Genomic DNA, 16666 nt, shown 5'->3' with positions numbered 1-16666 from the left:
TGAGGCAATCACAGCATTGACTTGGGCAGTCCTGTTAAGTTTGCTAATGATGATGATCCTGTGTTATTTGGCATGGGAGGTGGAGATGGCTCCAAGCTTATCTGGTCACCAGGTGTGTCTCATGGCAATGGGTTCTTTCCGAAGATCACAACCTCTATCTTGCTGATGTTGAGTTTGAGATAGTTGGTCCTCATTCAGTCAACTTGGTCATGCAGGTGATGAACTTGTTCTGGTACTTCTCTGAGAGGGACAGTATGAGATGGCTGTTGTCTGAGCAGTAGAAGACGTTAATGTTGTGGAAGCAGATGATGCTAGCAAGACAGATCATGTATGTGTGGAAGAGGGTTGGTCTCAGTCAGGATCTTTTCTGTGCTTGACAGCTGAGGTTGTGAGTATCCAAGATGGAGGGGCGAGGCAGACTGAATAGGCCGGTGGTGGAGGGAAGGGACCAATGGGGCCTAGGAGTGGATGGACTGCATGGTGATGGTGGTTTCTTCCGTGGTGATGTCTGGCCAAGTGGATGTAGTTGTTTCCTTGAATGTGATGGGTAGTCTTGCTGAGTGTTCTTTCAGGTGCAGTTGAGGGTAGAGGTTGCCATATATGGAGGTTATTTTGCTGCAGAAGAACTGCAAGAGTTGGTTGCAAAGTCCTGTGATTGTGTGATGCTGTAGGCCACAGGTAACGTGAAATCTTTCACAATTGAGAAGATTTTTTTGATTCTGTTGGTGCTGCTGTCTATGCAGTCTGTGAGCACTGGGAGTTTGGTAGTCAAGATTTGCTGGTGGTAATGCCTGGTAGTGATACCTGCCTTCACACTTTATCAAAGCCAGTGTTAGATCAAGTTATTTCAATCTAATTTAGACACAGCAAATTCATTCCAAAGCTTCGATGATAGTCACAAACTCAGGTTTGAAGAAAAATGTTGAGATTTGAATCATATGTTACTCTAAATCCCTAGACTGGGATTGGGCAGAACGAAAATAACTGACCGTTGGATGGGAGGAGAGAAACAAGGTGATGCATTCATTAAACTATCATTTAAAAGACTTTGCACCAAGCAGATGGGTAGCAGAAATAAAAACAGGTGATCCACAACACTTTGAAGGCAGGATGGATAAGCAAAAGTGCGAGTGAGACACCAATTTGCAAGTTAGATCATGTTCTATTGAGCAAGGCTATCTGTCTAACAATAGTGGTGGCCGATGGAAGGAGCTTTGAGTCCGGTTGAAGTGAAATGTTTGGTTTTGTCTATAGGACTGGGGAGTGTGGGCCTTTTCTCAATAGTAGTGAGCTGATATATGTGTATGGGTCTTTGTGTATGTCTGTGGGTGTGTATATGAGTGTATGCCCACTGTTATGCTGTCAGATGCTTTCCAGATCCTTGCATGCTCACAGATGAAGGCTCCTTGCAGGGAATTTATCCAGTTCTCTTGCTCCTTTAGTGTGTGGTCACCTCTGACCTTCCTTTCTCGACTTGACCTTTTACAGTAGAAAAGGCCTAGTTTATCTATTAGCTAAGGGCAATGGAACTCCTCAATACTAATTCTGAGATTCAGTCATTTAAGATTGGCATATACTGCTATTTCATTTATTAATCTTTTTCAATAGCTCAGCTGCACCAAAAGGCATCAGCGAGCTTTGTGTGAATCAATAGCGAACTAGGTATAAAATAAAAACAACTAAACATTACAGAGAATGTGACTTGAACATTCCAGAGACTGGAAGATGTGGCAAAATTGGAAAAAGTATACAATAATAATGATGCTTCTGCAGAGTAGCTTAGATGAAGACCAGAGATGCGTTAGCAACATTTTCCTAAAGGTCAAATGACTTTTTTGGATTCTTATTAAGGGAAGAAGGGAGTTTCATGGGTTGGTTGCAGCATCAGTGAAGAATTAGTTCAGTGCAAGTGGTGTTCTGGATTTTGGAACTTCCAGGTGTAGATTGTCTCTTGTCCTGCGATTTCACTGTCTGGTGTACATTGACAAAAATCTGTTTAGATAAAGGGAATTGCAGGATGAAGAACCTTGTATGTAAGATAACACAGTTCAAATGTAAGTCTTGCTTCAACTGGAAACCACTGTAGACCTTTAAAATCTGGAGCGTTGGACTAAAATTTTCTCTTAGTGGAAATTAAGTGTTCTGTGCAACGTAGAACATCGTTTATCAGAGAGAGCATGGACCATAGTCTGGCCGGACAAACCCTAGCCCCAGCACCACTAACCGACACTACTTTACCATTGCCATGAAATGCATCTCTGACAGGGGTTTTGTTCAACCAAGACAAGCCAGTGCATGTTATGTCTCACCAGTAGAGACTTCCTACTTATGAGCAAGAATTCAGTAGCAAGACTCTCAGTATAATAGTGATAATCCTGATTCATGTACATGACTCATGATTTAAGAGAGAGACTCTCTATGGAACATTGAGATACCCAATTTCTGAAAGAGACTCCAATTTTAGCATCATGACTTTCTATTTAGATGTTAAATTCTAGGACTCTGTTGGGAAAATAATTTACAAGGGGGTGTGCACCTACCATGAATGCATAGGAAACTGGTAATCTGAGTTATATTTTGGCCCAGATGTCATACTAATTTAACGTGGGGTCAAAGGTCCAGATCTGTCTCTGGTAATACAAAATCCTGCACCTGCTTTGGTACCTGAATGGGTGCCACAATCATATAGTTTGCCCTGGACTACTATCCATGTCATAGATGCATCACATAAAGTGCCAGTGGCATTGTACTGTGTTATTAGAATTTATAGTGCATCCAGTCGTTTTTCTATGTGTTAATGAGAGGTAAACCTACTGGCTCCAATTGTAAAAAGTTCTGCTGTTATCTGAAACCTAAACTCTTCTTCTGGAACCCCATGAGCATGTTGAGTGCTAGCAGCACATGTATAGAAGTAGGCCTCTGTGTGTTATATGAGTCTGAGCACTGGGGTCAGTGAGCTCCATTTTGGATGCCCCTGGTATTAACATGGCACAAGATAGAGGATGAGAAAAGCTTCCACCAGAGAGTGGAAGTGTGTCTGCGTGCCTGTAGCTGGACTGTGGAGATTCAGTGCTGAAGTATGGGAGAATGATGACAGGGCCACAATTACAAATTCAATGAGGACTTTTTAGTAAATGGCAGATGATAAGTTATTCCTGAGCAGTGCTCTTTGGTAGATGGTAGGGGTGAATGGTGGAACTGCAGTTCCTGTTCAAGGTGAGGATGTTTCCTGGCAGGCCCGTTCTTTTGCCTATCTCTGATTACTAAGTCAGGGCATTAATGACAGCTATGTGCAGAGATCTCCCACTTCTTCGTGCCAATGTTTAGAATACTCTTGCTTGAAGTGAGTCCTCCATTAATTGCTACCTGTTGTGAGAGGCATCCCTTTGCACATAACCTGTGTCAGAGAGCAGCCTGAGAATAACAGGAAAGAGTACCAACCAATACTAGTTCTGAAACCTTTTAAAGTGGATCCACATCCCCTGTGTGCAAAACGTGAACAAAGTGGGATCTAAACTAAACTTCTCTTTTTTCAAACCCTAGTTTCATTTTGACCAAGGTAGGGAGTGCTCTGCTGAGTACTATAAGATGTGTTGTGCAACTAGAGCTCGTGTCTGCCTGACAGCCAGCCACTCAGAGATGCTGGGACATCACCTGAAGTTTGCACTTTCTATTGGAGAAGCTAAGGGTCTGCTTGAAGTGCCTTGAAGCCTGTTTGGGAATGAGTTTGCCAGGCTTGGCAGGAGGAGAAACTGCCTCGAAGAAGCCCAGCACCTGTTCCATGAAGGTTTGTTCCTCCCCCGCCCCAGTTGCTCTGTGCAGATTCTGTGTGAGATGCATAGGACTGAACCAGGATAAATACCCTGTGATGTCAGTAGGTTGCCACAGGCTTAAGAGACTAGTGCTGCCATTGCCAAAGCTCTGAGTGAAAGCAGTGTCTCGGCCAAAGTGAGAAGCCCTGATTGGTTTGGAGACTGCAAATTCCAGAAAGACATCCCTGCCAGGGAGTCAGACTGGAGGCCACAACTGCCACATCAGAACACCTATCTACAGGTGGCCTGCATGGATGCTGCAGCTGAAGACGCGTGTTGTCACACAGATATGTCTCACCAATTGCTCCAGCGAACTTCGCCATGTGCGAAGCTGTTAGCACGGGCCTCAGTGGAGAGGAGCCCACTGCTTTGAGGATGGAACCCTGGACTGCATCTGCATGAATTGCTATAATAAACAGGAGGTAAAATGGGAGACTTAGCCTTCACCGGGGATAATAGACTAAACTTGTTGAGATGAGTTGATGGCACACGTCAAGGATTTTTGCCATCTGTACCTTCTCCTAACCTTGTTTAAACCCATAGTGTGCTGGGGACTGTAACTCGGAATTTGGACCACAGTTGGAGGAAAGGGAATGCTGAGAGGATACCGGGAAGAAGGAGGTGTGGCACCTCAATGTTTTACACAACTTAGTTTGAACCTTATATGTAGTTTTATTTAGCTTGAACCATATATGTCGTTTCAATTGAATTGTAGAGTAAACTGTTCTGCTGTGTGACTTAAGACCTTTCTTTTTACATAAAAAGCATGGGGTGGGTTATGTTAATTTGGCTGTTCATTTTGTGTTGAGATCTGAGTTCTTGCACAACCTCCCTCGGAATCTCGCCCCCGCCGCCATAGGATGGGCCACTTATGGGAAACGGCCTTAACAATGAGGGCTGGGTGCAATGAAACCAGCCCATGCCCTCCTCCCCAACAGGATCTGGCAACCCTGCCCCATAAAACGTTTCACAATCTATGACGTTAATATCCGATCAAGTGAAAATATATACAACATATTTTATATGTTTCCTGCGTTTTTCAGGATTACCCCCTGAAACGATTTCTAACACCAACGTTTATTAAAAGTCTTCTCGCGCAGCTAAATGCTGCCAGAAACAGTTAAGACTTTTGCTGAAGCCTTCAAAATGTGTGTGGTGTTTTCATCACACCCCTGTGTAATAATTGGAAATATTTTTCGTTCTCTGGACAGGAAGGCTAGATCGTAACTGGATTCCCAAACGTTTTTCGCTCTGCAGTGTCTTAGCAGGACATAAGTAATCTCTAAGGAACAAAACTCCCGGATCAAAAGTAAATAGTTGATTTTTTTAAGAAGAAACCGGATTCTAGAACAAGACGGGTGATTTTAAGTATGAGGATCAGGTATTCTGATTGCTTTCCTCTCTCCCTGAACATGGTATATCCCTTAAATAAAAGGTAAGTCGTTGGTCAAGGAAGGAACCCTTGCTAGTCTTTTTATTTGACATTCTGAGTTTTTAAAAACATGCACTAATTCCAGCGAGTGGCCATTTGCATTGATAACTCTCAAGCATGTATTCAGTATCCTCCTAGTGAGTACATTCCAAATGTTCACTTTTCACTTTCGCTGAGTCAATGGAATGTGCTTGTGTTCTTTATAATGGAAATGTTTTTTTATGTTCACCCATGCATATATTTCAATAGCAGCTTTCTGTGTGCTGATCATTTGTAGACGTTCTCAGGCAATACATTAATCAAGATAAGATTAAATGGTTTCCTTGGAAGAACGGATTTTAGGAGTCCAAATCTCCTCCCCGCCCAGGGAAAGGTCTTGGTCCGACAGGTTATTGGGTTGGCCATGTTTCTGACTGGCCTGCTTTGTGATGTTCTCAGCTACAGAACAAATTCCGTAAACACACAAAACAAGCTACTCCGAGTTTGTTTTTGTAGTGTTATTTATGCAGCATATTTGCACCCTGGCATGTCTCAAAGTGCCTCATTGTGCATCGGTGTCCTGGAAATCTATTTTGGAGAGAACTGTTTGATGGGAGGTGTTGCTTGAGGTGAGATGTGGAGATGTGTCTTAAGCATGGTGCACCTGTGTGGCTGCCATCAAGCATACATTGTTGAGAAACAGTGTGAGAATAGACCCATTCATGCATGTTGACACCAACTTATTTTTAGGTTCTTTTATAACAGTAGTTATATGTTTTTATAACAGTAGTTATAAATGTGGAAAGAGTCAGGTTTTTAGAACTCTCTGTAATTCAAGATGGTAACAAATTCATGCCATTCTTGTAGTTATATAGCGTAGTAGTCAGGACTAAGAAGGCATTACCTTCTGCGTGAGGTTTGATGAAGGAAGGGATAGACAGGGGTGCAGCTACCTAGAGTAAAGAGCTCTGGATTGGTGGTAGGTTTGGAGCTTTTGCTAAAAGAGCGATCTGGCCAGGAATGGTGTTAAAGGCATGCACATTGCTTTGAAAGTGATATGTCTTGCCACAGATAGCCAGTGTGAATACTGATGTGCGGTTGAAATCCACCACGTCGCATTAAGGGTAAGGATTTTCTCACAGCTCAATTTCGTTCAACAAAGAGCCACCGAATGAGAGCATCTAGTGCATTAAATTTCGTCACACCTGACAATGGATTTTATGTCAAGACCGGAAGCTCATGTTATGCGTTTAACTCCTTTATTGAACTCCCATTGCAGCAAACAAGGAGTGACCAACACCATAGTAAGAGAACCAAGCAGTTCTCAGCAGTCTGACAAATGTGCAGCACTGCCTCTTTTATTGCTGCTCACAAAGCGATCAGGCCTGCAGCTTCCTTCATTAACCACAGACAGTCCGAGTCCTGGAGAAGGCCCTGCCATCATGATTCACTTTATGCTGCAGAAAGATGTTTGATCAACAGCCAAGGAAGTCCTGGTCTTTCATTAATTTTGTAGCATAGTTTGAGGCAGTGCAAGAGCAGAAAAAGAGCAAGTACAATAAAGAAGTGAACACGCTCCTCACCGAAATCAATCCCGGCCTACACTAAACATGTATGAAAATGTTGGCAAGAGACGTACTCATGCGGTTTATTGTAGGATTCCCTGTCCCCTGGGAGGAGTTCTTGAGCCCACACAGCCTTTCATCCCCAGTGGATCAGATGCATGCCTCTTTCAGAAGTGTAGTTTCAGCTCTCTATATAGGTGTAATCAAAAGAGGTTGTTCTATTGGAGAGGTGAGCTATTAGCAGCCCACTGCAACCCAAGCAGCGGGTTACTTACTATCTAAAACCCGCTTAACACGTGTGAAATAGCTCCTCTTGTGGTGCACAGAAACTCTGCCATGGCCCAGTAGTCTGCCATCTAGTTGATTCTCCTTAGACTGATCAGAGACTTGTCCGATAGGCTGGATTCAATGGAGTTCTGGCTCAGCATCTCATGTACTTACCTCCAAAATGCAGAGAGTGTGAGAGTCGCAAATAACCAATGTACCTAGACAGCTGCTGTTCGGCTGCAAGGGATCCAGGTTTCCTTGACTTTTCTCTAAAACTCAGATTTTCCAATGACCAGACAATACAGCCATATTAGAGCATTAGACCTAGATTCTCTACCCCACTTACCCACTTGGAAGAAAGCAGTGAAGCCAACCAATTTCCGTCTAAGACCTCTTCCACCCAACTTGGTAACATCCAGTGCTTCCATTGCTCATATAAGATAGTTACAAAGAGCTGCATATTCCCTTTACCGTCATCGCTGTTCCTCTTCCTAGCCTGGTAATAAACAAAACCACTTTGTCCCAGGCATTATAGTTATCTCAATCTATTCCTTTGCCAACGGAATGATCAATTAAGTTATAGGTGAGCAAAAGCAGCAATGGCCCTCTGTAACTCCAACACAACCCATGTGAATGCAAGACCGAACCTGAGACATTCAATTTTACACTCACAAGTAACACGCCTATATTCCATGTCTCAATACTTGATATCTTTTGATGAGAATCCACTCTTACCAGACTTAGAAATGTGTGTATCCCCCACCACTACCCGCTATTCGAATGCACCCACTGCATTATCAAGCACAATAAATCCGTTTATACACAAATGCCACAAAACAACCAATCCAGTGCATTCTTAATGCGGGCATGTCTATTTTTTTTGGAGTCGAGCCTTAGCTACATTAATCGCACCAACAAAGTGTTGTGCAATGCTTCATAAAACATGCTGGTACATCTCCACTGTGCTGCACTCTTGGCACTGCCAACGGCTGGCGGCCTTGGCAGTGAGCTACACACTGTCTCTGCTTGTACCTTGTCTCTAGGCTGAAATGCCTTGATAAAGAGCTAGTGAAGAGCGTAGACTGAAATTGTTGTTTTTCCATTTCTATGCTCCACACCCTTGAGGTGTTTTGCTACAAACACGTCAAACAGAGCCACTCCGAAAAAAGCTAATCTGCTGTACAGAGGCATGCTCCGCTGCTAGGGAGCAACATGAGTGCTCCTGGTCTGTCGCAGACCCCCAAACCTTCTAAGTCCACGAGGCAACCTGTAGCATCACTCACATCTCCAGCAGACCGGCTAGAGATGCTGCTCGTCACAGCTTGGTCAGCGAGATGTTCTACGCACTTTGAAATAATACTGGAAGAGTTTGATTTGCTCAGTAAGCTGTTTTCAGGAACATATATTTGTTTGGACTCCCCTGACCATGAGCAGACCTGGAGCCGGCAGGTAGCACCAGACAATGCAGGGTATTTATGGCAGCTCAATACAGAATTTGCCGCCTGAAGCAGGGAGCGTGGAAGGTGTTGGAAAAATGTAGGGGTGTGGAAAGAGGTTTCCTTTACCGGACAAGTTCAAAATTTCCCCCATTCATAAAGCATGCAAGGTTTCCCAGTTTACCCTCATCTTTGCCAAATGTTTCTGTGCATTTTCTCTCCAGTGCTACCAGGCGTTTCCTGTGGTACACTGATTCACTGTAGTGTTTGGTAAAATTACGATGTTAACTTCAAAAATAATTTCCTCAACTTCTGTATACAATTTGGCATGTAACACATATGACCCAATAGACGTCTAGATATGTGTGGTTTGCACTGCCTTCAGGCGGGAGGAGGTTCACAATATCAGCCGGTCTACAGCCAACAAGTCGCTGTCTACTGCAGCAGAGACGAGTGGAAATGATGCAGAGGAAAGTCTGTCACTGCCTATGCTAGTCAAATTAAGAGACACCATGAAAAGAGAGTAGAGATCACAAGAGTAAAAATGTTGACCCTTGAACTAGGGTTCTACCTGGAGAGCTAGTGCATGTGATGAGGCCACACTCTGGGGCCCAGAATCTGAAAGTTGAGCTATCACATAGCGCTAAAGGAAGTCTTTTACAAATAACAGTACATCAGTATTCATTACAGGTATTTATTTATTTATTTATTTGCTGTTTGATATAGTTTGAAACAGACCCAGCTGGGTATCCGAGCACTTTACAATAGTTAAGCAAGGTGCATGCATAGGAAGAAGCTCTATATGGCAGTCTCGATTCGAGCATACCAAAACACCAGTTCTTCCAAAGATGCTTTAGAGGTACAACTCAGCCATGTATGCTGAAAGAGTTTTGGCACTTCAGAAGTGGAGGAATTGAGTAGTGAGGAAGTGCTTGAGTTCTTTCTTGAATGAAGCACATGCTGCACTCACTACAGACTTTTATCTTGCACTACCCTCTCTGGTTACCCTGTTTACTTCCATGAAAGGACCTAGAGGTTTGTACTCAGGAGAAATACAGGTAAGTACTGCCTTAAAAAGAGAGAAGTGTGACTGTTGAGAAGAACCAGCAAAGGAAGTAGATTTAAAGTTTAGTCTGACACATGCTTTATGACTCCATGCAGTGGCATCAGCAGAGGTGGCCAATGCAGAGAGCAGCCATCAGCAGATCAGCAGAGGTGTCTGATCTAGAGAGCAGCCATCAACAGTGGTGTCTGATCCAGAGAGCAGCCATCAGCAATCGTGGCAGATCCATGGTGCAGCAACCATATAAGGTGGAAATATAGCATTCACGTGCCAGAGTAGTTGGCACAAGTCCATGGAGTTGCCTCTAACTGAGGAGCTAATCAAATATTTTACAATCAGCGGAGAACGTGCATCCATCAGCAACCACAGGAGGTGATAGGTCTGTGAAAAAGACCCAGAGAGGTACAGAACAGATGCCCACATAACAGTGGATCCACAGAGCAGCACCAGAAAGAGGTGTTGGGTGCATAGATCGTCTCTCCCACTCCTCACACCCATCCCTCACAGGAAGTGGATCGACGTGCCACCCTCCTGAAGATGCGATGAGACCTTTTATAAGGTCTGCAGAGGGAAATGTTCTCAACCATGCATTGTAAACAATGTGGACATTTTCCACACAAGGGTAACCAGGCTTGCCTAAACAACGCATGGCTGTTTCTGCGCCTTAACCACGCATATGCTGAACTATGCATATGTGTGGTTAAGGCACAGAAATAGGCATGCTTTGCTCGGGAGAGGACGCAGTAAGGTAAATGGGGCAGGGGTGGGGGGTGGATTAAGGGACTGGGGAGGGTTGGGGGCTGGGAGCCGGCTATTTTTTTTAAGAGCTGGGGTGGGGAGTTGGGGTATTATTTTAAGGAATTAGGGTGAGGTTGGGATATTTTTTTTTAGGGGTGGGGTTGACACTGTGAGGTAAGTGGGGCTTGGGCAGGGGTGGGGGTGGATTAAGGGATTGGGGTTGGTGGGGGGTCGGGTGGGCTATAATTTTTTTTAAAGAGGGGGAGATGAGGGATTTGGATATATTTTTTAAGCGTTTAGGGTAAGGGGGTTGGTTTCTTTTTTTTTAAGGGCGGGAGTGGGGAGGTTTGGGTATATTTTTTATTTAGGGTGGGGGGTGTGGTAGTTTGGTTTTAAAGGGCTGAGGGAAGGTTTAAGGAAGGGACGGAGGAGGTAGGAGAGAAGAGGAGAAAGGATCGGGAGAGGGCGCAGTGAGGTAAGTGGAGTTGGGGCTGGGTTGGTGGGTAGTTTTTAGCAGTGGGGCGGATTTAGGGCTTATGGTGGGTGGAGGGCTGGAGTACTTTAGTTTTTAGGAGTGGGGTTGGGGTATTTTTTTAGGGCTCAGGGTGGGTGGGGGATTTGGGGTAGTTTAGTTACTAGGGGCTAGGGTGGGGGATCGGGATAGTTTATTATTATTTTTTTTTAGGGTTTAGGGTGGATGGGGGCTCGGGTAGTTTACTTATTAGATTGGAAGGGCGGGTGGGGAATGTCGTGGTAGTTTAGTTTTTAGGGGTGGGGTCGGTAGTTTTCTTTAGGGCTCAGGGCAGGTGAGGGGTGTCGGGGTGGTTTACTTTTATGGGGTGGGGATAGATTTTTTTAGGGTTAGAGTGGGTGGGAGGGTCAGGCTACTTTACTTTATAGGGTTGAGGGTGTTGGGATAGTTTTGTTTTAGGGCAGGTGGAGGGTCGGGTAGCTTAGGTTTTAGGGGTAGGGATATTTTTGGGGCTCAGGGCAGGTGGGGGGTAGTATGATAGAACCACGCATGCCGTTTTGCATGCGGTTTCCACACAGGCCTTTACTAGGCATGTTTTCATAAAGAAAATTTGTTGTAAAGGCATGCATGGTAAAGGCATGCAGGGAAAAAACGTGGTTGTTCTTGAAAGTACTCAAAGGGATACAATTGATCGATTTGCCAATAATTATTGCATGTCTCTGTGTTCAGGACAGAGATGGGAGCCTCGTTCCATCGTTCACTTAAAGCTCATTTTACACAGGCATATGTTTGTTCTGAGCGCGCTATTCTTAACGCTAACCGTGTCCCATTAAAACAATAGCATTCGACATAGAAACCCCTTCATTTATTATTGAGAACCTACACTCTCGACAGAATGCCTCTGGAGATCCACAAAAGTGATTTTATAAGGAAATTGAAGAAGCAGGGACGTCAAAGATGGATACAAAAACTCCAACTACAGGCTCAGTGCTTGCCTAAACTGGCATGCAGGCCCTGTCAGTGCTAAAGTTAAAATGAGCGTGTGCTTGATAGGAGGCTTCCGACTTGACTGCACGAGGATCTGTTGCAGCACGCCCTCCTCGATCACTATCTGCGTGAGATCTCCCATCCCCAAGTCAGAATTCATACCTGCAAGTCACATTGGGCACAGATCCAGGGGTGCTCCAGTCCAGAGAGCGTAACGGTGCATCCTGCATGACGCAACGGCGCGTGACTTGCTGTTTACACGGCTTGTTGTGTTGCAGGAGACGTGAAAGTTTGCACACTTGACCAAACTGCGTGACTCGGGAAAAGCATTAAATATCTCTGCTTCGTTGAGCTCTTACCTGCTAACGCAGGGAGTGCAAACTGCTAAAAAATAGAACATCACCCCCATGGATGTCATTTACGGGTTGCCAGGGGTCGCAACTGCGAACCGTCTCTTGCCCCATGCGACCCCTGGCACGCCTTTGCGACCCCTGGCCTCTAGGTTAGCGAAATCAGTGCGAGGAACACATTTATGTTCGTCATTTTGAGCTTTACTTTCCTTGTTTTTGTCAACTTTTTATTAAGCTAATAGTAAATAATGCTAAATTATTCACTATTCGTGTAATAAATAGTGTAGTGCAATTAGCTAGAATATGACCCTGGCATGAAAACATGTATGTCGTGTGCGTGCTTGCGGGTGAGAGTGTGTTCATGTGAGGGACAGTATCTGTATGTGTGAATGCGTGTGTATATGTACGTATGAGTGGGTGAAAGTAAATGCGTGTGATGTCACTTCTGCTACCCCTGGCATTTTGATGAATTGACGTTCATGACACCCACGTTAATGGCAAAGCACTGGATAGAAGCAATAAACTTGCAGAGAACCCTGACATTTTGGAGGGTTTCAGTTGTCGTTTTGTGGGGGAGGCTGCTTCGTCGAGCAGAAGAGCAGGTCGAGGAGTTTGAAACGTGTGAGTGAATCCTAGTCCAACATGTAATTGAGATCACTGTAGATGTGTCCAGAAGGCGATAATGGACGCATGGAAAAGCATTTATTTGGCGAGGTAAGGACGCTGCGCCCTACATTCGGAGCCTCCGAGACAGACAGGTTTTGTCTGAAGCACGTAGGGGCGCACAGCTCTAGTCGGAGACTTTGAAGTAGGCTATTTGGAGCCTGAGGAAGCTGTGATGATTTGAGGGGGCACCAGAACGCATGCTCTGGACCCTGAGTTGAGAGCGGGTCCCCAGACAGGTTTCTTCCTCTGTTGCCTCCATGGACTGCGCATCTCTGTGTCATAGTCGACCTTTATTTATTTCAGAGAGCGACCTGCGCATGAACGAGCCCCGTGGTCTCACTCTCACTGATGACGTTTGAGTGAGTGAGAAATCCAACATAAAAAGTATTGATAGTTTGAGTTTGAATTCAGGAGTGTTGACTTTCTTTGTGAAGCCACCACGGTCAGTAGTCACGAACATCATTGTTGGCATGATCACTAGTGAGCCAGAAAGGGAGGGAGGTTAGGACAGTGCTTTGTTTGTAAAAGAACAAGTTCTTAGGCCTAAACTTCTATACAGCAGGCTGAGTCCGGTGCTATCGAAGGTCACAGTGCCGCATACCAATGCTGTAGCCTCGATTCCACCTCATGCCTCTTTATTCAACCACCAGACATTTCCAGCCTCTTTATCCTTCGCAGTCTTGGAAGGTCTTTTTCATCCCTAGTTTCTTCATTTGCCACTATTCTCCCATCTTTATTGTAATTGTGAATTGTATTTATATAGCGCTTACCACCCCTGACAAGGCAATGAAGCAGTGGGCCAAGAAGCACACTACTCCAGTTCCCAAGATTAGAGTTGAGTACTTAGTAGATTAGTATTTTTTTCCTTGTGGAATAGTTGTGTTAAGTTTGTGCCCTTGAGTTCTTCTATGTTTAGTAGACTTTTGGGTAGGGATAGAGAATGAGTGATGGTAATGGATTATAAAAGGGGAAATTGTAAATTGTTACTGGAAGTAGTGCACATGTCCACTTGTTAGTTAGATGAATTTGCTAAATATGAGGGCAAGAGTTTGAAAAGAATGTTCAGGTGTATTGGACATGCACACCTGTTGGAAGAATTGGCAAAAAAGGAGGGGACGTTTGAGAGTTCATAGCAGTCAGAAAGGTTTGGGATCAGTCAGAGAAAGGAGAAATGGGACAAAGGTTGAGGGCGGTATTTTTTTTTGCTAAACTGAAATTAACTACATATATATATATATAAATATATATATATATATATGTGTGTGTGTGTGTGTGTGTGTATATATATACATATATACATACACACACACACACACACATATTACACTTATCAAAGTTTTAGTAGCTGTAGTAAATCATATATACACACACACACATTACACTTATCAAAGTTTTAGTAGCTGTAGTAAACTCCTCTATATATGTATATTTCTAGGCATTTGTACATAGAAAGTGCAATATTTACATGGTCTGATATAAATATGTATCTTGAGGTGAGTTATGCATTTCTTTTTTTTTTCCCAAGTAACTAAATGTAACTTAGATGTACAATGATAGATATGACACTTAGTAACGTTTTAGTAACATTTAAATGCTGCTATTGATACGCCCGTACATATGTAAAAGCAGCAATATTTGTGTATTTATATATTTTGATAAGGCCTTTTTTACTCTTGTATCTTGTGGTACATGTTTGCCCTTACATAAATGTATCTGCTTATAACAAAGCATAGCTCAACCTATAATGATAACTTCAGCACCACACGATGAGAAGCATCGTTTGTCATGTCTAAGTATAAATGTACTATCCATATAAACATTTTTACTATCTACATTTTGTTTTCTCCCTGTTTCTTATCCTCTTTTGTGGTTGTTCTCTATCTTATTCTGGAACAAAGTCTGCTGAGAAAAATAATTACCAATCCCCCAAAAAATTGAATGCAGGTTTGCCCCACCTACGACCACCGGGTGAAATAGTTCAATAGTTTGAGCTCTTCTTCACCCATTACAAGGTAAGGAGAGGAGCATGGTTAACGCGCTGGCACGGCAGCATCTTATCTGTGTATGTGCGCATATGTGCAAGGAAAGGTCACATTGCCACTGCCTGTGCTACAGCCTGTGTGTATGTGTGTGTGTGGGGGAGGGGGCGCACGTGTGTTAGAGAAACATACTCCGCCACCGACTGTCCACAAACTATAGTACGTGAACCTACACTGTCAGCCTGTGCTGAACCCTGTGTGAAAGAAGCTTGCAGTGCGATTGTCTGTGCTAAACCTGCAGAGTGAGAGAAATGCACATGCTGCCACGTGCGTTCCTGTGTGACGCTTGCATTTCTGCTGCTCGTGTTATACCTGTTCTCTACAAGCCGGACGCTTGCCCTGCCGCTGTTGTGTGTATGTGCGTGTGTTGCAGCATGAGTGACATAAATTTAGCGCTGGGGGTCTCAGCTTAGTTCTCACGAGTGAACCTCAGGTGATGTAGTTTTATATATAGTGTGTCTCCTGCAGGGTTCAGAAAACTCGAGTTGTAATCCTGACTTAATTTCCTTCTCTGTGCCCCAGTTAACAGTGTGAGTTACTCAAGAACATTCAATAATTCATTCAAAATGTTGATATGATGTAATAAACGGCAACGCCACCTTTACTTAAACTATTTGCGAGATATAAGTAGCACCTATAAGCAGGCTAGCTGCTCATTATTGCCAAACATTTGCGGAAGCCCCAGCAGAGAGGTCATGAACTGAATGGGCACGGTCCCATTTCAAGAAGGTTTTACATTCACTAGTCGACAGAGTGGGGAGCCACAGTGCTATGGAGCACTTTAGATCTCAGTGCTCCCTGTTCTGAGCAAGCGCTATAATGCAAACTCTCAGGAACGCGGCGGACGCCTAGAAGAGCTCGGGTTCGCAGTGGGCACTATGCAGATAGGCGATATCTTGTTCTTACCTCGGTAGGAGGTTCCCAGAGTTGAGGAAGCCGAGGAGCGGGGCTTCTGCCTCCTGACGGTCATCAGGACTTGTTCTTTGACCCGCTGGTCCCCGGACATGCCATTTATGAGTTTCTTGTCCGATGGCAGTGCCAGGGACGAGTCGTTCTGTCCCTGGAAAAATTCGTAGGCTAGGGCTGTCTTCAAGGGGGCTGGAGAGGCGAGCATGGCGTCCTGGAGTAGGCGGCACAAGCAACAGTGAACAGGTGGGGACAGAAACTTTCCCAAAAGGATACAGGAAGCAACCAAAAAATGGCTCCTAAGATCCTGAGCAAAAGGGTATCTCTCCTGCGACCTCCTTATCCTGCTGGTGTTGAGTGCTATGTGCACTGTGGAGCTCTAGCCACCCGTCCCACGCCCGGGTTATATATCTGCTCCCAGGCACCACCCACCCGCAGACAGTGTGCAGGGCGCTGCACTAGCCCAGGGCTGCAGGAGGCGGCGCTGGCGGCCTCTGACAGCAGCCGTCTGTTATTTATGACACAAGCGCTACAAGGCAATAAAAGGCCAGGTAAAGAGGGAGAAAGGTGGAGAGGGGCGGAGACAGCAGGGGAGGAGAACAGGGAGGGAGAGTCGGTGTAAATGCGGATTTAGGCTGAGTAATAGCAGGGCCGGGGCTGCATACCGAGGACAGAGCGCTGAGTCAGGCACATTCTGCGTCTGCTGCTCAAGTCTGCAGCAGTTACTGTCTGCGCATCAGTAAACGATCACCGTCTGCACCTGGATCTACCCCAATCAGTAAACGATCACTGTTTGCACCTGAATCTACCCCCGTTCACTGTCGCAGCACTACTGTCGTCCACTGCTTGCCCTTGGGCACGTGTTTGGTGACTCAGACTAGAACTCAGGCTGACAGCGTCACAGCGCCTCTCAATTCACACACAGCCAACACTTCCAAACGGGACTCGGGTACA

At 44.7% G+C, this 16666-nt stretch overlaps 1 protein-coding gene across 2 annotated transcripts in view; it reads right to left on the bottom strand.

Annotated features, from left to right (window-relative positions):
* The window catches only part of PKP1 (plakophilin 1), a 160526-nt gene extending 144436 nt beyond the window's left edge, over positions 1-16090 (bottom strand). The window contains exon 1 of one of the 2 annotated variants that reach the window (XM_069238897.1): positions 15713-16090. In XM_069238897.1, coding sequence (XP_069094998.1) covers positions 15713-15920 — 208 coding nt within the window. In that variant the 5' untranslated portion in view covers positions 15921-16090. The remainder of the gene's footprint in view (positions 1-15712) is intronic. The other variant, XM_069238896.1, reaches the window with a different exon arrangement.
* Positions 16091-16666: the final 576 nt, after the last annotated feature.

The sequence above is a fragment of the Pleurodeles waltl genome, chromosome 6 (genome assembly GCF_031143425.1).
Source record: "Pleurodeles waltl isolate 20211129_DDA chromosome 6, aPleWal1.hap1.20221129, whole genome shotgun sequence".
Lineage (NCBI taxonomy): Eukaryota > Metazoa > Chordata > Amphibia > Caudata > Salamandridae > Pleurodeles > Pleurodeles waltl.
The sequence above is the reverse complement of the archived record's forward strand: the minus strand, read 5'-3'. Positions and strand labels throughout refer to the sequence as shown.